This window comes from Trichosurus vulpecula, chromosome 5 (assembly GCF_011100635.1).
Source record: "Trichosurus vulpecula isolate mTriVul1 chromosome 5, mTriVul1.pri, whole genome shotgun sequence".
Lineage (NCBI taxonomy): Eukaryota > Metazoa > Chordata > Mammalia > Diprotodontia > Phalangeridae > Trichosurus > Trichosurus vulpecula.
Genome location: NC_050577.1, coordinates 261,522,563 through 261,544,759, shown reverse-complemented (window position 1 = coordinate 261,544,759; position 22,197 = coordinate 261,522,563). Strand labels below are relative to the sequence as shown.

The 22,197-nt window shown below is 40.9% G+C and overlaps 1 protein-coding gene and 1 pseudogene across 1 annotated transcript; one reads left to right on the top strand and one right to left on the bottom strand.

The window, feature by feature from the left end:
- Positions 1-2,084: 2,084 nt before the first annotated feature.
- LOC118851271 lies at positions 2,085-21,608 on the bottom strand (annotated as a pseudogene).
- Positions 21,586-21,864, top strand: LOC118851952 (60S ribosomal protein L38). Its single transcript, XM_036761557.1, has one exon. It carries the CDS (start codon positions 21,607-21,609, stop codon positions 21,817-21,819), a length of 213 nt encoding a protein of 70 aa, XP_036617452.1. The 5' UTR covers positions 21,586-21,606; the 3' UTR covers positions 21,820-21,864.
- The last annotated feature ends 333 nt before the right edge of the window (positions 21,865-22,197 follow it).

The window sequence follows — 22,197 nt, the reverse complement described above, 5'->3', positions numbered from 1 at the left end:
ATGGCACTGATGCAAAAATTATAAATAAAATATTAGCAAAAAGAGTACAACAACTTTTCACAAGATTAATACACTTCAATTGGGTATGATTTTTTCTAGGAATTCAATATTAGGAAAGCTCTCCACATAATTGATCATATCAATAACAAAACTTGCAGCAACTATATGATTATATCAATTGATGCAGAAAAACCTTTTGACAAATTGCAATACCCATTCCTATTGAAAATACTGGAGAACATAGAGATAAATGGAGCCTTCCTTAAAATGATAAGCATCAGCAAGCAATATATGTCATGGGGATAAGCTGGCTACATTTCCAATAAGATCAGGAGTAAACCAACAATGTCCATTATCACCACTGTTATTCAATATGGTACTAGAAATGTCAGCTTTATAATAAGAGAAGAAAAAGAAATTGAAGGAATTAGAATAGGCAAAGAGAAAACTAAGTTATCACTCCTTTTTTGTAGGAAAAAAAAATCCATTTTACTGAGTTACACCCAGCTGGGCTGTAAACATGACACCATGACAAATTTCTCTGGGCACCTTCCCCCACCCTCCGTGTGCACCTTGGGCAGGGACTACCTGGTCTGCAATGAAATGGGTTGGTGTGCAAAAGGCAACGGGGGATGGGGTGGTGTTGGGGTGGCCAGGCTCCATCAGGAAAATGCTGAAGTGGGAAGGATGATTTGGAGTCCAGAGGGGGCAAGAATTCGTAGAGGCCAGCGGCTTTACCCTCCTGGGACTTCTCTGGACCACTTCTCACCTTCTAGGTTCTGGTGACCCTCCCTTACCTCCTGCTCCCATTTCTTCAGGCCCAGGCTTGCTTCCCCACAAGTCAGCCTCTCCCCATTCTTAGGATCGTTCTCCCTTCCTCCCTGCTAGCAACTTCCAAGGCAGCTGAAGATGGTGTTTGGCCTCCTGGGGACAGTGGCTGGGATCTCGGCACAGTGTTGACTCTAGTCTTGTCTGCTCTGGGCAGGGTCACTGTCTCTCCTGGCTAGGCAATGCCCCTCCTTCAGGAAACTGCTCTCCCTCAACCCTCCTGGTCCGGGCTGGAGGCTTGGGCCTCTAAAATAGAGATTAGGCTACAAAGCCAGACAAGAGAAACATGCAGAGGATGGAGGCAGGGGTGGTCTGTAGCCCCAGGCTCTCTGAGCCCAATCTCTAGGTTCCTCCCTTCAGTCTTGCAGGCCCCAGGTCAGCCATTGGGGTCCTGCCCCAGGCAGGGTCCCCACACAGTGCTGTCAGCCTGGCCCAGTGGAACATAGCAGTGTGAACAATTGAGGCCAAGGGCTTAGGACCCCTCAGCCCCATCCTGGTCCTGGAGTAGGGGAGGATCCAGGCCACTCCAGGCTTGCTTCCTGGCCATCACAGGGCCACATGACCATCTTCTGATCCTCCCTCTGGATAATCTGGTAGTGCTGATGGTTTTCTAGGTAGGCAGGCAGCTCAGTGTCCTGAGCCTTCTCAGCATGCTGCCTTGGTGTATCACCGGAAGGTCAGTCTTCATGAGTGAAGCTCCCACCTTCACAGCAGATGATGTGTTGTCACATGGCTGCTGCCTGATGTAGGAATGACTCCCCATTCCCTTCTACTGCTTCAATGATTACTGTTGGGGCATGGTCCAAGAGATAGGGAATGATCTCCTTTCTCCCATCTCTGATGGCATGGTGCAAGAGGGTTCGACCTTGCTCATCCCAGAGTATGAGGTCTCCCCCTGCTTGGTGGAGCTCCTGGAACTTAGAGAAGTTGTTGCTCTCAGCAGTTTCTATCAAGCCATCACCTTTTGGGGACATAGTGTCCCTTTGGTCTGGCCTGGGCTTGGGGGATGGGGGTGGTGGAGAGGTGGGGCCAGGCCTTTACCAGGCATCGAGGGCAGGCCTGGAAGGACTGTCCAGCCTCTCTGGGTCCAGCACATAGAGTTCATCCTGTGCAATCTCTGTCACCTAGTTGAAATGTTCCTGGGCTAGATCTAACCTGTAGAATCAATTGGCTGTAGTAGCATCCAGGAAACACCAATTGGGTGACAGTTTCTGGCCTGTTGCAGTCTTGGTCCTGCTCTGTTGGGTTCCCCCCTCTCAATGTGGGTCTAATAGAGCTCCAGGCACCACCACAGTGCCCAGCAGCAGAGAGCCCTCCTTGAGCTGCTCTTTGTCATAATGCAAGCCTTCATAGTCATACATTCTGACCCACCTTAGCTGGATGAGTAGCTGATCTGGACAGGCTGCTAGTTGCTATGCAGGGGCACAGAGCTCCTCTGCTTGGCCTTCTGCACCCTTGTGGACTGGTTGTACAGGGTAATGTGAATGCAGGACACAGCCAGCTTGCAGGGCTCCCTGTCTACCTGCACTGGGGTGGCCTTGGCCATAGTGAGCACCACCTCCCGGCACCGGGTGAGACATTCGCTATGCCTGCCTACCTGGAGTGAAGCCAGCGATGTTATGGTGAAGCCGATGACCTCAAAGTAGTCGTCATCATGCCGCTGGGGCTCAAAGCCATGGTGGTCACTAAGGTGGACCCAGGGCATGGTGACTGCAAAATACCTGGGGATATTCAAGAAGACAATGCGCTAGGGCTTCAGGTCGTGGATCTTGGGGGTCAAGTCTGTGCCATCACACACCACTCAAATATGCTTGGCCAAGTCTTTGAAGCTGCCCATGAGGAAGTCAAAAAAGGCCATCCCAGCATAGGACATCTTCTGAAACCAGCTATTGAATTTTTCTGGATTGGCATCTCAAGACTCATGAAATTTTAGGGTGATGTGGGTATCAAAGCTGAGGCTGAAGTAATTGTTAAAGACATTGAGGGGCAGCCTGTCGGTGGCCGCCTCCTCCCGGTTGTCAGGCCCAGCTTCCAGGTTGGGCTCCACTCACAGGTCCCATCGGTCCAGCTGCACCACGTTGCCCTCTTCCACATGAGACAGGATCTAGCAGACTGGCTCATTCATGTAGCTGCTGCCCCAGTTGAGGGTCCAGGCCAGGTCATTGCCGATGGGGGGGGAGGCTTAGGATGGCAACGGGTGGAAAGCATCCAGCCAACCGTGCCATCTCCCCATAAACCAGGGTACGAAGGTTGTGCACTTTCTGGTACATCTCCAGCGCCTCCTTGGGCCCACTGTGGCTCAGGTGAAAGACTTGCCATGGGTTGACATACCAGAGAAAGGACTGGATAATCTTAGAACCGTGATTGCCCCCACTCTTGGGGTTCACAAACATCAGCAGGGGCTTCATGAGTGGGGACCAGGCAGATTTGATGATGGAAGGTTTCCAGTGGCCCTCCTCAAGCCCCTTCTTGTTGGATTTCCTCTTGAAAGACGTCCTCTTCTTTTTTCTGACTTTGAGGGGGTTCTGGGAGCACCAGGCCCAGAGGATCCAGGTCTGGGGGATGACAACGGCGGAGTGGGCCCCCAGGAAGGAACAGCACACCTTACTGTTGTATGCCTGCATATGCCACGAACAACTGATGGCCAGGATCTCTTTACTGTGGAAAACGAACTTCTGTTGGAAACCCTGCCGCAACGTCGGCACTTATCATCCCGGAGCAGCCCTTGAACCCGGTGGTAACAAATGAAAGTTGGCTTCTAGTGCCTGATTCCTGGAAGGACTGTTTTCAGTGAAAGGTAATCTGTTCCAGCTGCCCAATGCAAGGTGTGTGCACAACAATCTTGCAGGGGGCGCACTTTCTTCAAGACACTGATTTCTGCAGCATCTTGGAGACGCAGTACTGCTTCCCGAAGTAGCGCAAATCCCCGGATACATTGGTGTCAAACCAGATGTACTCCCTGTAGGCGGCTGTTTCCAGTACACGGTGCTTTGAATCTGCCTCTCCGGCTCGCTGGGGGGGGGGGGGGGGGGGGGGGGGGGGGGAGCGGGGCGGGGCTTGGGTTTGGAGATGTCGGATGTTGGAGACCTGACTTGGCGATGGCTTTCCTGTGGCTGAAGAGCCTCAGCCCCAGGAAGCGCCTCTTGCTGAGCCTCCGAGGCGCCTGGTCGGGCTCCGAGCCGAAGGCTCCCTTTGAGCCGCTGCTCCTGGCCGCGACTCCGCAGCCGCCTTCGTCGGAGGCCTCGGTGCGGCCTAGACTCAGGTAGTGCGTGGAGAGCGGGAGACGCCCATGGCGCGCCGGCCTCGGTCCCTCTGTTCCGTCCACCCGCAGGTCACTGCTCCGCCGCTGCCGGGACGACCTCAGGGGCCATGGGGCTCCTCTTCCCTCCCAGAGGCACACAAGCAGCAGTGCCACCACCACCTGGACTCCAGGAAGTGTATCTGGGGCAGAGGGAGCCAATTCTAAGTTATATCACTCTCTGCAGAAGATATGGTCATATACTTAGAGAATTCTAGAAAATCAAATAAAAAACTACTTCAAATAATGGACAACTTTAGCAAGTTGCAGGATATAAAATAAACCCACATCAATCATCTGCGTTTCTGTGTATTACTAACAAAGTCCAACAGCAAGAGATAATAAGAGAAATTCCATTGAAAGTTACTGTAGACATTGTAAAATATTTGGGAGTCTCCCTGCCAAGACAAATCCAGGGACTATATGAGCACAACTACAAACCACTTCTTACACAAATAAAGTCAGATCTAAATAAATGGAAAAAAAAAAAAAAACATTAGTTGCTCATGGGTAGGCTGGGCTAATATAATAAAAATGACAATTCTACCCAATTTAATTTATTTATTCAGTGCCATACCAATCAAACTACCAAAATTTATTTTATGGAGCAAGAAAAATTAATATTAAATTCATCTGGAAGAAGGAAAGGTCCAGAATATCAAGGGAATGAATGAAAATAAATGCTAGGGAAGGTGGCCTCATCATACCAGATCTTCAATTGGATTATAAAGCAGCTATTATGAAAATCATTTGCTCCTGGCTAAGAAATTGAGGAATAGATCAGTGGAATAGGTTAGGTACACAAGACTTAGTAATCAGTGATTATAGTAATTTACTGTTTGATAAACCCAAAGACCCCAGTTTCTGGGATAAGAACTCACTGTTTGACAAAAACCGCTGGGAAAACTGGAAAATAGTGTGACAGAAACTGGGCCTAGAGCAACGTCTCACACCACACACCACAATAAAGTCCAAGTGGGTACACAAGGTAGGTATAAAGGCTGATACTATAAGCAAATTAGTGGACCAAAAATAGTTTGTCTGTCACATTTATGGAGAATGGAGGAATTTATAACCAAATAAGAGATAGAGAACATTATGAAATGCAAAATGGATTATTTTGGTTGCATTAAATTAAAAATTTTTGCACAAAGTCAATGCAAACAAGATTAGAGGGGAAGCAGAAAACTGGGGAACATTTTTTTTACAGACATTTTCTCTGATAAAGGCCTGCTTTCTAAAATATGTAGAGAACTGAGTCAAATTTACAAGAATACATGTCATTCCCAAATTGATAAATGGTCAAAGTTTAGATATTTATAGTGATATGAAAAAAAATGCTCTACATCACTACTGATTAGAGAGATGCAAATCAAAACAACTCTGAGTTACCACATCACACTTATAAAATTGGCAAACACAACAAAATATGAAAATGATAAATGCTGAAGAGGATGTGGGAAAGTTGGAACACTAATCCATTGTTTGTGGAGCTGTGAGCTAATCCAACCAATCTGGAGAGCAATTTGGAACTATGCCCACAGGGCTATAAAAATGCACACACCCGTTGACCCAGCAATACAGCTTCTAGGGCTACATCCCATAGAGATCATAAAAATGGGGAAAAGACCCACACGTACAAAATTATTTATAGCAGCTCTTTTTGTGGTGGCCAACAACTGGAAATCAAGGGGATGCCCATCAATTGGGGAATGGGTGAACAAGTTGCTATACAAATGTAATAGAACACTATTGTGCTGTTAGAAATGATGAACAGGTGGACTTCAAAAAGACCTGGAAAGACCTATGTGAACTGATGCTGAGTGAAGTGAGCAGAACCAGGAGAATATTATATACAGTAACAGCCACAGTGTGTGAGGACTAATTTTGATAGACTTAGCCCTTCTCAGCAATGCAAGGACCTAAAACATTTCAAAAGGACTCATGATGGAAAATACCATCCACATGCAGAGAAAGAACTATGGAGTGTGAATACAGAGCAAAGCAGATTATTTTCTTGTTTGTTTTGTTTTGTGTCTCATGGTTTCTCCCATTTGTTATAATTCTTCAATGCAATATGACCAATGTGAAAATGTGTTTAATGGGAATGTATTGTAGAGCCCTGTAATGCTGATAAGCAAAAAATGAGTCTGGCCTTGTTTTGAATGGGGCATGTAAAGTGAGATCTTTTGCCTTGTAGTGTTTCTCAGCACTAAGACATTCGAGAGTCATTGAATTGTATATGATGTGGTGCTGGTGGTTGGAGCATTCCCACACTGATTTTTCACACCCTAAATGATGAGCCTTGAGCCCCCGGGGCCTGGAGATGGGTTTGTAAAATCCAGGGTGGCTTTTGTCTTTTGGGGGTACACTCACTGGAAGAATATGGGTGATGAGACTCTGGGCAAGCTGTTGAACCGCTCCCCCCCAATTCGACTTTGTAACCCAGACAGATTTTGGTGCTTCTCTGGTAACTATGAATATATATATATATATATATATATATTCATATATAAGTATATGTATATGTATATGTATATATATATATGTTTAATTCAACTGAAACTATTAACCCCTTAAAGTTGCTTTCCTTAGAAAAGCAGATCAAGAACCTCTACTAGCAGCCTTCTTATTGTTGGTCTTACGCAGTCACAGTAGCTGCTAGTCATATTATTGCTACAAGCCCATATCAGACTACATGATATACTGAGGAGGGAAGGAGAGAAAATTTAAAACTTATGGAAGTGAATGTTGGAAATTGTAAATAAATTAATTTGTAAAAAAGAAAAGAAAGTAGTTGAAGCCTGGAGAATGCAAGTTGCTTACCTAAAATTGCAAGGGTAAGAAGTAATATAGTCAGGATATGAACTCAGCCACTGTGCCTCAACATCCAGGGTTGTTGTAGTTATTGTTTTCCTTTCTTTTCTTTCCCACTCTGCCACTCACCTCTCTATTTCTTCCAGCTGACATTCATACAACTAAATTCAAGAAACATTAATTGACCATATTTTTAGTGCAAAGAGACTACCCACCTCTAGAGGGAAGAGCTTTAAGAGATTGCTGTGATTTGTATTTGAGTAGTGGACGGAAGGTAGATTTTAAAATGAGGCAAGGAAAAAAAAATCACAATTAGAGCTATTAAAAATATAATAGAAGGCCTGGGAAGGTAATGTATACCTTCACTGGAGGTAATCAGATACCAAAAAATCACTGCTCAACAGTGTTGTACATGAATATCCATTTTTCCCCCTGAAGTAGTTTTTCTGGGTAGGTGATTCTTGGTTTTAATCCTAGCTCCTTTGATCTCTGGAATATCATAATCTAAGCCCTTCAATCCCTTAAAGTAGAAACTACAAGATCTTATGTTATCCTGATTGTTTCCACAAAACTCAAATTGTTTCTTTTTGCCTACTTGCAATGTTTTCTCCTTGACTTGGGAACTCTGGAATTTAGCCACAATATTCCTAGGAGTTTTCCATTTGGGATCTTTTTCAAAAAGCAATTGGTAGATTCTTTCAATTTCTATTTTACCTTCTGATTCTAGAATATAAGGGCAGTTTTCCTTCATAATTTCTTGAAAGATAATGTTTAGGCTCTTTTTTTTTTTGATCATGGCTTTCAGGTAGTCCTATGATTTTTAAATTACCTCTCCTGGATCTATTTTAAGGTCAGTGGTTTTTTCCAATGAGATATTTCACATTATCTTTTTTTTCATTTTTGGGGGTTCTGTTTTATAATTTCTTGATTTCTCATGAAATTATTTTCTTCAGTGAACTTTTGAACTTCCTTTTCTTTCCATTTGGCCAATTCTGCTATAAAGCAGAATTGTCTTATAAAATATGTTATAAAATAGCTTTATATAATGCCTTATAAAAGGCATTCTTCTCTTCATTGCCTTTTTGGACCTCTTTTGCCATTTGGGTTAGTCAATTTTCTTAAGGTGTTATTTTCTTCAGTAGTTTTTGGATCTCCTTCAGCAAGCTATTGAATAATTTTTTCTGGTTTTCTTACATCACTCTCCTTTCTTTTCCCAATTTTTCCTCCATTTATCTTACTTGATTTTCAAAATTCTTTTTAAGCTCTTTCATGGCCTGTGATCAATTCATATTTTTCTAGGAGGCTTTTGATGTAGGATCTTTGACTTTGTTGTCTTCTTCTGATTATATGTTTTGATCTTCTTTGTCACCAAAGTAAGATTCTAGAGTCAGAGTTTTGTTTTTTTTTATGATATCTGCTCATTTTCCCATCCAATGACTTCACTTTTGAGCTCTCTGTCAATGTATGATTCTGCTTCCTGAGTGGAGAGTGCTGTGTCCCAAGCTTCAGGGGTTTTGTACAGCTGTTTTCAGAGCTATTTCTAGGAACCTGTAAATTTTCAGTTCTTCTGAGGTGGTATGATTTGAGGAGAGGTGTTTACTCCTCTCCTGGCATATGCTCCGGGTCTATGTAAGTACTCTCTTCAACCTTGGAGCTGTGAGGAAGACTCCCTTTTCAGAGCCACCACAAGCACATCCACACCAATGCTCCTCCTCACCCAGGACCTCCAACCAGGACCATGACCCAGATCCAAGCAAGATAATCTTGCCTTACTGCCAACAAAGAGTTCCCTGCACTCCCACTCTGATCAGCCACTTGATCCACTCCACCATCTGTGGGCCTGGATCTCTGGAAACAGTCACTGCTGCCTGCTTACCACAGCTCCCTCCACTGCCCCAGAGCTGGGGCCAGCCCATGCTCTTCTTCCAACAGAGTTTCCCCACTCACCTGCTAAGTTTTCTTTGATGTTTGTGGGTTGAAATGTCTGGAAATTGTCACAGCTACTAGTGATTCAGTAACCTGAGGCCTGCTCTGCCTGGTATGCTCCAGAGCAGTCTCTGTAGGCGCAGCCCACGCTGGGCTGAGGTCAGCTCCCAGCACAGTGTGATAGAAATTCCCATCATATTTCCAGGCTGTCTTGGGCTGGAGAATTGTTTTACTCTGTTATTTTGTGGCTTCTGTAGTTCTAGAATTTGTTGAAAGTCATTTTTACAGGTATTTGGAGGTGGTGGGGCATATCTCAAGCAAGTACCTGCTTTTACTCCACCATCTTGACTCTCCCCCCACCCCAGTGTTGAATATGACAACTTGGGTTAGGTGTACATTAAAATACTTGGCTTCTTAGCTCCCTTTCAACTCTGAGATTTTGTTATTTTTATTATTTTGTTATTTAGCAACATTTGCAAATGGATTTGGATGGGCAGTATAAGAATCATTTTTGTGCATAATATGCTAACAGATCATGATAAGAAACTAGTACAATTGATTTTATGTTGGTTTGCATGGTGCATATATTCATAGAGATTCGATATCAGAATTGATTTGGGTTAAATAACTGAGTATGCTCATCAGAGCCACAAATTTAAAACTTAAAAGCTGGGATTTATTCACTGCTTTGTAGTTCATGCATGCTTTGCATACATCATTTCATGCTTATAATGATGCACTTAGATAAGTAATGCCATTATCATCCCTATTTTACAACAAGAAAACAGAGGTTATAATATTTACTAGGTTAATACAGCTAACAAATGAAAAAATCCAGACTTGAACACAAGTCTTCTCAATCCTAAATCAGTATTTCTTCCATGACACCACAGTTTATAAGGTTTATGGAATAGAGAATTAGAAATCTGGGATGAGGAAGAGGAGATGGAGAATAAAATAAGAGGGTGACAGCTTTAAAACTTGGGAGCCATGGTCCATGAAGCTTCCCGGACTGATTCCGATTCACTTAATTTCATTATCATTATTATTATTATTATTTTGCAGAGGAAAGGCAGGGCAATTGGGGTTAAGTTACTTACCCAAGGTCACACATCTAGTATGTCAAGTGTCTGAGGACACATTTGAGCTCAGCTCCTCCTGACTCGAGGGCTGGTGCTCTACTCACTGTGCCACCTAGCTGCCCCTTGATTCACTTAATTTCTGTAAACATTTGTTAAACTTTCTCTATACTCAGAGCTCTGTACTAGGATCTCTATCACCTTTCATTTCCACATGGAGGTTAGAATTATTCTACTTAACACTGCTAGGAAACGTTATTTTAACAAATTCCCTATTTTTTTTTTTCATTTTGAATGCCCCTTTCTCTCTATTTTGCCCAGGTTGCAGGTAGAGATCTCTTGATCATTCTTTATGTAGTAACTCTTCAGATGGTAAAAGATTCCTCCAATGCTCACTTGAGGCTATATATCCCCAAGTTTCCAGACCTGTCCCTACTGATCTTATTTTAGTAGTATAGCATTTCCCCCTGAATTCTCTGTGCATTTTAAGCTTTAGAAGTGGAATTAAACACAATTGTCAGGCTCTGAATAGGGCACAGTGAACTGATAAGATTATTCCAAAACTATTCTCAATCTTTAATAATTAATAAAATTCTGATAAAATGTATAAATAACTTTGTTTTCTTATTCAGACTATCCAAAAAGTGATCAGCTGATAAGTGAGGAAGAGTAGAAAGTAGAATGTCAATTGGACAAACTGGTCAATGTTCCAATTCTGACTCAACTGCAGAGGTATCATTTGTTAATAAAAATAATCAAAGCTAAATAAAAAAATGAAATCCACTATTTGCTATTTTTTTTCTACTTGACCTGAGATATGGAAAGCTAAGGGCTTATGTAAGGGCTGGAAAATTTGTGCCCAGGTGTCCTTCCTTCTTTTATTCACCTACTATATCTATCTATCTATTTATTGTCTATTAATCAATATTAATTGATCTATTAAGTTATTTATCTATTTGCTCATTAATTTTTTATCATAAAATTTAAATATTGCTTTTGTTTAGTGAATGCAAAAAAGATAATCTCACAGAATGTAGTAATAACAGCTTTTAACTTAGTATTTTAATAGAGATTGCTGAGGATAATTTAGGGCCCATTTCTGGATGCATATATAAGGCACCTTAAAAGAAAAATAAATACTTCTCTCACATTTATCCTTGTCCAAGGATGGGCTGTAAATATTAAAGAATGAGCACTGTGGGAAAAAAAGTGTTTATGGTAAATATATTTAAGGTTAATTTGCATTATTTACATTTCTCCATCACTTTCTGAAGTCTAGACCATCACCAAAGCAATATATCAAGCCTTAATTAATAATAGATTTCTGAGGTCTAAATGTTCATAGAAAAATATTTGATAATCAGTTCTCATTCTTTGGATCTACCTCCAAGATACCTCTGTTGGACTTTATCTTCCAATTGCAATTCATTACAAGATAGAGAAAGGACATGAGACTTCAAAGATAACAGGGAACTCCTAGATGCAGGAACTACCTCTGCCAAGTCAGCACCTTCTCTACAACATATATCATTTTACAGTTGTTATTTTAATTATATTTTCCCCAATTTTCAAGCATCTCTTTTTTCTTCATCCCCTTCCCCCTTTTCACTGGGAACAACAAACAAAAGGGGAGGGGAAACAAAATATTCAAAACACAGGCCTAACAACAATGCTGGTAGCAGCTGCTGTGGAGGTAGAAGACCAAGAATACCAGCACACAGGAGGGCTGCTAGCCCAGGTTCTTTGATATGTTTTTCTAAAGAAAGCAAGTTTAAGGGGTTTGAAATCTCACTTTAATCATTACATTATCATTCCACATATCATTAACTTAGTTCAGGGGAAAAAGCCAGCAACCTGAACTTCTAAGAAAGCACAAACAGAAATTATAAGCAGAAATAATATGAACAGAGAAAATAGCACAAATCAACAGATGGGGCTTCTCACTGTCTGTCCATAGGAATACATACATAGTTACCAGAGACAGAAGCACCATTATCTGGGTTTTCAGAGCCGGAGGTGGGGCTCCTTAATGGCTACCCAGAGTTTCACCTAGTCAAATCACACTAATACCCTTCCAGTGAGTGAGCCCCTGAAATAAAATGCTAACCTCTGACTATATATACACTTCTTCAGTTTCAGAGGACATCACAACCATATGACTCAAACTCATGTGACTTAGGCTTTCTTGTGACTTAAGCAGGTCATCAAAGACTCTTGATTCAATCAAAGACTCTTGACTGAAACAAAGGCAAGGTTCAATCAAAGGCACTTGATTGTCTTAGTGCTGAGAAGCACTCCAAAAGAAAAAAAAAACAGTGAAAGTCCCACTTTTTTACCATTACATTTCCCCTCCAGAATCCTTGGCCTTATAATCTAAATGGCCCTGGATCTTGGAACAAATAGAGGCAGTATACTTTGTGATCGCATCACATGATAACTTATTAGTAAGGTGGCCACATAGTCTTAAATAAAGCATATCATTCAGTATATCTCATAGCATTTCTCAAAATACCCACACATCATATATCATTGTTCAATAAACTAAACCATAAACTTCAAAGCAACATCCTTGAGCAAAACATCATTCATTAGCATTCCCCAAAATACTTGTTTACACAAGCAGGGGGTCCCAGGCCATGGTCTTCCCAAACACAATATATTGTCCTTAAGGGGTAGCAGAAAATACAAATACCATCCACCCCTAGGTGACAGAAAGTTACAATCTCTTCATTCAATACATTGTCCAAGTAAAGTTCTTCTTGGGGGTGTGTCTTTCTCCCAACACTGCAGTTGCTGGCTTCCTCCTGGCACTCTCAGATTCAGGCATGCTTTAATGAACACAAGCAAAAAATTCCAAATAAAGTTCTCTTGGGGATGTGTCCTCTCCACACTGCTCCACCCCCCACTTGCAAGTACTGAGGGGCACCTGGACAACAAAGCCAACAGGGTGGAGTCCTTGGGCATCCATGGCACTTCTCCCCACTTACCATGGACAAGTCCACGCTCCCTCTGGGTCCCAAACTGTTCCAGGAGGATGCAACAGAAAAGCAAGCTCAACGCCTTGCTGCAAAGTTTTTATCTTGCCCCAGAGCTGGATTCTGAGCTTCAGAGTGCCTTGTCCTCCCCCAGGAGTCAGATGCTCCTGACTTCTACCCAAGTCCTGATGCAGACAGTTCTCCACTGTTTCTCTCACCTCACCAAAGTCTGCACACAGGTAGTTCTCCACTCCTGCTGGGTCTATATGCATGCAGCTCTCTGTTACTGCTCCAGGGCTCAATCTGCTCTGGTCCAGGTTTTGAATATAATACCCTTTCAGGGTATTCACTCTTCCAGCACAGTCTGGAGCTAGGCTAATCCACTTGAGCCCTGTTTCAGGCCATCCCCACCTCCCACAGGTTAGTTTTATTCCCACAGATGTTGCTCTGACCTCTCTCCTCAGGAGTGCTAGTGGGGTAGGAAGGAGGAAGGAGTGGTTATCTCCCAGGGTCCTGCTCTGGGCACCTGGGAAACTATTCCCATCACTGTTACTCTCCTGTTTCCTATCAGGTGGCTGCTGCTCCAGGGACTCCACAGAACCATGGCCACCTAAACTGGGAAACAATGAAAAAATATCCCAGCCCCTCTATCTTCCTTTAAGTTTGCAGATGTGGCCCAACTACACCATTTTGTAAGAAAAATGCTGCTAGCAGCTGCTGTGGAGGTATAAGAACAACAACAAGACCAACAACACCAGCAAACAGGAGGGCTGTGTTCTGCTTTTTTAAGGAAAGCAACTTTAAAGGGTTTACAATCTCACTTTAATCATTACATTATCATTACACATATCATTAACTTAGTTCAGGGGAAAAAGTCAATACCCTGAACTTCAGAGAAAAGTCAAACAGAAATTACAAGCAGAAATTATATAAAAATAGAAAATAGCACAAATCAGCAGATGGGGCTTCTAACTGTCTGTCCATAGCAATACATACATGGTTATCAGAGAGAGAGAAGAACCAACATCTGGGTTTTCAAAGATGAGAGGGCTCCTTAACGGCTACCCAAAGTCTTGTCTGGTCAAATCATATTAACACCCTTCCAGTGAGGGAGCCACTGAAGCAAAATGCTAACTTCAGAGTATATATACACTTCTTCATGGTCATAGGGCGTCACAACTATGTGACTTAGGCTTTCTTGTGACTTAAGCAGGTAATCAAAGACTTTTGATTCCATCAAAGACTTTTGATTCCATCAAAGTCTCTTGATTTAAACAAAGACAAGGCTCAGTCAAAAGCACTTGATTGCCTTAGTGCTGAGCAGCACTCCAAAAGAAAAAAAAAACAGTGAAAAAGGTCCCATTTTGCTTGCCATTACAACAACATACAGTATTAAAGAGTTTCATAGAACACTGAAGGGTTAAATAACTTACTCAAGGTCCTGTAATGAGTATATGACAGAGGCAAGGCTTTAATACACGTCTTCCTAGATCTGAGCAAACCTCTCTCTGGTACCCTAAACTTGCAACAAATTGTTCTATAGGCCAGACTCATTGATGGGTGCTGGGAAGAGAAAGACAAAAGAATGGGGTCTCTGCATTTGAGTAGCTTACTCAAGGAGAAATTTATATATACAAAAAACATAGAAATTTTAGGATAAATAAAGCATTACTAAGTGACTTGGGAAGAAATTCTTTTAGGAAGTAGAAAACAAGCTGAGCCTTAAAGAAACTTAGAGATTTTAAGAAGCAATGGAAGAGGTCAATTATATTTTGGTCATCAGAACATTAATAAAGTTGAGACAAATGGAGCTTTTCCCAGGGTAATGATGGGTTGTTATGCTCATGATTTTAGCACTAGAATTGAGTGTTTAACTAGATCCTTTCACCCAAGTATTTTTGCTTAATTTGAAAGAATGCCTAGTTAGGGGTCTACCATTCTTGAGAGATGGATTGGGCAAAAGTACTGAAGAGGGAGGCAGGCTGCTGAGTTTAAGAACAATTAGTTTGCTAGGTTTTTGTTTTCTGGAAGAGAGAGTAAAAGAAGAGGAATAATGTGAAATATATCTGGATAGTTGCCCATACTACTTTTTTTCTCTTCCCTTTTTCCTTCAGTTTTCCCACCCAGAAATAGTCTCCCAATTTCTTCTGGCTCTATGTGTCTTTTTTGTCATATTAGGTGATGAAGTCTATGAGAATAGACTATATCTTAATAAGGGCAGTACCTTGCCCTAACATTTGAGCCAGAGAACATGGGATCAGACAAGTACTGTACTGCTAATATCTACATGACCTTGGGAAAGTCATCTTCCACCATGACTGCTTTGTTTTATCAACAATAAAATAAGGCCTAGTTAAGCTCTAATCTCATTTCATACTCTAAATCTCTGTTCCATCATGTGACCTAAACTTTGTATTTCTCCTGATAACTAGTTCAGATTTACTACATAAAGTGATTAATAAATGCGTTGAATTGGACAGAAACATCTATATGCAGGCTATGTCTATATTAGCACACCAAACATTTATTAAGAAGCTAGTTACACATTGTGCCTTGCTGTGTATTTTGCAAGGAACATTACACAAGCTTGGTCCCTGGACTCCAGGCACTCAACAATAAGAAAGCATATCTAACCATACTTCTCTGTTTGAGAAACATGGTTTTGTTTGTTTGTTTCTAATCACTATATCTCCTGTCCACATGTCAAGCAATGGAATGGAACAAGAGAGCTAATTAATTACCTGAGTGCCTGACTTTCTCTTCTTGCCCACAAATCTCATTACATGGATCTTGCTAGATATGTGCTATCCCTGACAAAAATGTATTCAGCTAGTTTTATACAACTTGGGATCCTTCTTCCTGGATTTGCTACACTCCCCCCAATCTCCTCACCTGCCCTGGGCCAGACCATGAATGGAACAGGCCCTGTTGACATATAGCTTTTTAATTAGAATAGATTCAAGGGGAAAATGAAATATTAAACTTCAATGCCAATCAAAAGCTACTGTCCACACTTTTGAGCAGTCTGTCATTTTTATTGTATATTGATAGTTGATAACTTTGTTTCATTATTACATAGCCAATTGACACCTGTCAGTCATGAACAATGAGCCATTCACAGCACGTTGCTGAGGTGAGGTTGAGGGACTGACAAGTCATTACTTTATTAGGGACAAAATGTCTATTGTGGCTCAAAATTTCCCACTGCTTGTCATAACCAAGCCTGTCTTGAAGAACATGCTTTTGCTCCATTATTTACTGGATTTGTGATTTCATTTGTATGTACACTCCTCCCATCAGTACAGATTGCAAACCCTCTGCACTTTTGTAGATGGTTTTCATCAGGTTCTGTGGCCAAAAATATTCATTCTTTATTATCCCACCTTCTAATAATGAGCTTGTCTATTTTCTTGCTGGTGCTCAGGAAACATCCATATATCTGATGTTGTATCCATCTGTCTAGCTTGGCAGGACATGCCAAAATTGTTTACCATGGTCTTTGAGAGTCCTAAGTCATATTGAAAAATCTGGGTTCATCTCAAAAAAATGTCTCTAGATTCTATGGTCTATTTGAAAAGTCATCCATTTTTAGTGTTTGAAAGGAAATATTTCCTGTCTACTTTTCATATCATTATAGATGGGATCACAGATACAAAATTTAAAAGAATCTTGAAGTTCTTTTAAATCACCTCCTCATGTTAAAAATGAAGAAACCAAGACTTGGAGAAGATTGATGAAATGTTTTGCTCAAGGTCAATCAGGTAATAAGTAGCAGGGGGTGAGATTTGAACTCAGGTTCACTTACCCTAGAGCTACTGTTTCTTTTGTTGTTTTTCACCATAGGTTTTTTTTTTTTGGAGGGAGGAAGGCAGGGCAATTGGAATTAAGTGACTTGCCCAAGGTCACACAGTTAGTATGTGTGTCAAGTGTCTGAGGTCATATATGAACTCAGTTCCTCCTGACTCCAGGGCTGGTGCTCTACTCACTGTGCTACCTAGCTGTCCCCACCATACTTTATGGTTTTGAATAATGTTACAAGAACATGCTCATTCTTAATATGGTGATGGTGATATTACACTATATACCTTAAATTGTTGTTATGAGTATAGTGACCTTGCAAATATTCCTGCACATTTAAAAATGAGTATTATCTAGACAGAACATGGACATTTTGCCTTGGGATATCTTCTAATTTTCAGTGATTTGGGGGAAGATGATTTTTCTCTTGGGAAAAAAAATGTTGAAACTTCAACCTTACAGTCAGGAGGGAACAGTCACTATGGAGGACTAGTTGGGGCATTCTCCTAGAGGATGCATAGACTAGATCATTATGTTGAACTTTTGGAGCCCAGGATCAAGTCTATAGACAATTGGCTATGCTCACCTGACTGGGAAAACCAGAACTCACAAAGCAGGAAAAAAGGTAGTCTGGAGACTGCTAGTACCAATTGGGTTTTTTAGATTTATTTTTTATTTTTAGTTTACAACACTCAGTTCCACAAGTTTTTGAGTTCCAAATTTTCTCCCTCTCCCTCTCCTCCCTTCTCCCTCCCCCCATATGACATGTAATCTGATATAGGTTCTACATATACCTTCAAATTACACTTATTTCCCCAATAGTCAAGTTGTAAAGAAGAATTCTAACTAATGGAATGAACCATGAGAAACAAAACCCAACAAGAAGAAAAAAAGAGAGAAAATAGTTTGCCTCAATCTGCATTCAGACTCCATAGTTCTTTCTATGGATGTGTTTAGCTTTTTCCATCATGATTCTTTTGGAGCTGTCTTAGAACCTTGCATTGCTGGGAAGAGCCAAGTCTATCAAAGTTAGTCAATACAGGTACCGTGAGTCTGTAATCATGTATAATGTTCTCCTGGTTCTGCTCCCCTCAATCAGCATCAGATAACATGAGTCTTTCCAGGTTATTAGGAATTCTATCTGCTCCTCATTACAATACAATTAAAATTACAATAGTATTTCATTACTTACATTCATATATCACAACTCGTTTGGCCATTCCCCAATTGATGGGCATCCCCTTGATTTCCAATTCTCTACCACCACGAAAAGAGCTGCTATAAATATTTTTTTACGAACAGGTCCTTTTCCCACTTGTATGCTATCTTTTGGATATAGCCCTAGATGTGATATTGCTGGGCCAAAGGATATACCCATTTTTATAGCCCTTTGGGCATGGTCCCAAATTGCTCTGCAGTATGGCTGGATCAATTCACAACTCCACCAACAATGTAACGGTGTTCCTATTTCCCCACATCTTCCCCAGCAGTTATTTTTTTCCTGTTTTGTCACATTAGCCAATCGGACAGGAGAGATATGGTACTTAAGAGTTGTTTTCATTTGTATTTCTCTAATCAATAGTGATTTAGAGCATTTTTTTTCATATGACTATAGATATCTTTAATTTCTTCCTCTACCAATTGAGTTTTACACAATGGTGGGAGGAGAAGTCTTTTGATGTGAACAGCCATGGATATCTCTTGGGAACTCTCATAGAGTGGTGAACCATTCCTTTCTTTTATGTGCCTCCAAGTAATTCCTGACTTTCATCTGTCTCAACAAAAAATAGTGATAAGCACAGAGAAAACCCATTCTACTGCCAACCTGACAACTGGCATTGGAATCACTATCTATTTAAGTAGTGTGTTTTTTCTTTTATGTATTTTAAACTCTAGGAAAACCAGTTAAAATTGAATTTCTGACAGTTTGAGATACTTGAACACAAGTAAGGATACTGTGAAGTAGGAGGGACAAACCAAAAGGTAGGTCTCAACTATTGTATCTTTAGGCGGCATGTTTTTTCTAGTCCAAAGTGACTGAGGATTTAACACACATTTAAAAGAGGTAAGGCTGTATTGCTTTTCTTAGAAAGGGAAATGTTCGCAGGAAAATACTCCTAGAAACTTGAGCCAGTAGCCACAAAGGCAGATGATTGAGCTGAAGCGTCAGTCTTTTGCTTTCCCCTGTAGATAGTACACTGGATTTCAAAAGGAAAGTCACTCTCTGAAAGGGACTGGACTGTTAAAGGTAATTCGCTTATACTAAGGTCCATTTACATCTCTTAATTTTCCACCCAGTGACACTTCTTTGATAATCTTCAGACTTCCCACCATGCCTCTAGGAAACTCATCTTTGGGAAATCTGATCTTCCTACAAGCTCAAACCATCCTTGGTACTCACACCTTATTATACCTTTTCCCCTCTGAGGGGAAGTCATGATCTCTAAAACCTCCATTTAAGAAGGGTGTGTAGGCTACACATCTTTTCATTTTCCACCAACCTAGACTCCCTTGGACATCTTTGGTCACTCTACTATGCCCACATATTGGGTCCCATTCCCATACCTCTCAATTTGAGGTGCCTCTGTTATGTTTTCTTCCTCCATTAAATAGCAAGCTCTCTGAGGGCAAAGTCTTTTTTTATCCTATTTTATCCTCAATTCTTAGCAGAGTACCTGTCACATAGTAAGTGCTTAACAATGCTTAAAAGTGTTCAATAACTGACTAAAGCAGGAAAGTACCCAGGCCAGCTCATTCAGGCTCATGGATAATTGACAGTTCTGACTGTTTTGTTCACTGGTGCCATCCTGGTGATTGTCCAGGCAAAGTAGCTTCTAATTCTTAAACTATTAATAGAAATGTGATTTATCATAATTACACTTACAGGGCATTCTCAACAGTTACTTTTGAAGTATGTAACTGGCAAAATTAATTGTTTCTTTTATAGAAAAGTAGTTTAAGGTTGTGTTTGTTTATAACTTTATGCTTTAGAGTATGTAGCAATGGACCTAAATTTTTCATTTCACTTATAGAAGAAAACACATTTGTCAGAAGAGGAAAAATATATACAGGTGGAATTTCTCAGATAATAAACTCAAGCAACATAAATATAGCAATAAAATATTTTATATGGAACCTGATATCTGTTCCTTGAAATGTTTTACAGTGTATTTTTAAGAGGGTATAAATAAACAACAGAAAGGAAAGAAAGAAAAAAAAAAGAAGAGAAAAGAAACAGGAAACCAGAACATGAACTGTATTATGAGGAGCCATAGCAGAGCCAGGTACAGAGTTGATTATACAATTTTAATGTTACTGTCTGCAGGGCATCTACCTGTGTGCTTTGACACAGCATGTCAGCCAAGGAAGGCAGGGGTGTATCCCTTTCAAATCCCTTTGGAGTATAATGATATGTTTTTGATGTCTGGGACCCCAGGTTCCTCAATAGAAGATGGTCACCTCACCAGAGGAGGTCTATGTTACTGCACAACCTCAGCTCTAATCAGAAGGGCATACTGAAGGATATGAATGTCCCTGTTGTTCAAGTGGGGTCATGAAACTTTTATGTATCCCTTCCATCCCTGCCTTACCTTATTTAGCCACAGAATACCTCCTCAATCTGGCTGGATAAGATGTATAACTGACCCTTATCCTAAGGTTAAGAAAGCAGCTATGTAGTCACTCCAAAAAGCTGCTCCAGTGGTAATCCATAATAGTGTTCATTCAGCAACACTCTGGGAATTATTCTTATTTCCAGCAGGAATTCAAATCATTATCACCTTATTGATGTCCCTGGACTCTGTAAATAAAGAAAATACCATTGTGACATCATCGTTCCTTTTCCTGATGCTAACATTTCAAGGAGAAATGAATCCTTTTTAAGATGGAAAAGTAATTTCAAAATTTGGAGAGAAGGCTGTATGCAGCCCTTTAATCTTTAGGTTATATTAGGTGTGCTTCCCAGGCCAAAATATGCAGAAAATGATTTGACAAAGCTGGTATTTTGGGCTACTGTAAGAATTCCATCATAATACATAAGGTTAACTTGAAGAACTCATTCACTCAACAGATTTTGAAACTAGGTAATGTAACTCAATGAATGACAGAATTGTATTAAGTTCGTCACTTCCTACAAATACTGTCCCATGTTCTATATAGCATGGATGACTTCTCAAATGTAAATGACATCATTTATGTGCAAACTTCACTAATTTGATCTCCAAAAAATTGAGAAATAAAAAATGAGCTAAGCAGTACTTTTATAATATCTACCTGTAAGCCACAGCATTGTGACTCTCACAAGGTACTCTGGACTCACATGGGCTGACTTTGATCCTGGAGACCTAAGCCAAAATATGGTTTATTGTTTACTTGTTTAGGGGACAATGAGTGGTACATGGAATCAGGAAGATCTATATTGAGATCCTGCCTTTGACCACCTACTAGATGTGTGACCTTGGACAAGCCACTTAACCTCTTTGAGCCTCATTTTCCTCATCTATAAAATGAATGAGTTGCACTCAATGAACTCCAAGGTCCATCCCAGCTCTAAATACATGATCCTATAATTCTTACTGGATAATTAATGTTCTTACCTGAATTTCAATCTAAAACTAATATCTCTAATGACTATGCATAAGTTCTGCCACTAAATGGGTAACAGAGTAGAGTCCAAAAAACGTAATCAAAGTACAATTTGGATATGCGACATTAAAAACATCTTCTAGTGCAGAAACTGCACAAGACACAAAGAGCATACATAAACTCAAACACTCATTATACCTTCCTTGAAGTAAAAACCGCTTTTTTTTCCGTCTTCCTCGGCCGCTGGGCAGTTGCGCGACTTCTCGGGCCACAAGCCGCCCCTCGTCCCGCCGCCGCCGCCATGCCCCGAAAAATCGAGGAAATAAAAGACTTCCTGCTCACAGCCAGGAGAAAAGATGCCAAATCTGTCAAGATCAAGAAAAACAAGGACAATGTGAAGTTTAAAGTTCGATGCAGCAGGTACCTGTACACATTGGTCATCACAGACAAAGAGAAGGCAGAGAAACTTAAACAGTCCCTGCCTCCTGGTTTGGCTGTGAAGGAGCTGAAGTGAAGGAATCATTCAATGTTCCACCTGTATTAAAATGTAGGGGGAAAAAAAGAAGTAAAAACCCTTGTAGTACTTCCAAGGAGCTATTTCAATTTATTTAAGACCTATACTATCTGAGTAGCTCACAATAATTATCATTGAAAGCTAGCAAGGTCTAGATATCCTGCCTAGCCATGGAGTATTTTTAGTCCTTCAACAACAGGATGGTCCTCCTTTTGGTGGTTTTCTTTTCTGGGAAATTTGGTATCAATCAAAAGTTTATCCTTCTAGGTTTTGGTGCCAAACTCAAGGATTCTTGGACTCAGGATTACCCATAAGGTAGCAATCAAGACTTAATGTATTTGGTTCTTGGGATACTAATTGTTGAACTATAGTCAGAAA

Coding starts and splice junctions, on each gene's coding strand:
- LOC118851952 (XM_036761557.1), top strand. CDS start 21,607: ATGCCCCGAAAAATCGAGGAAATAAAAGACTTCCTGCTCACAGCCAGG.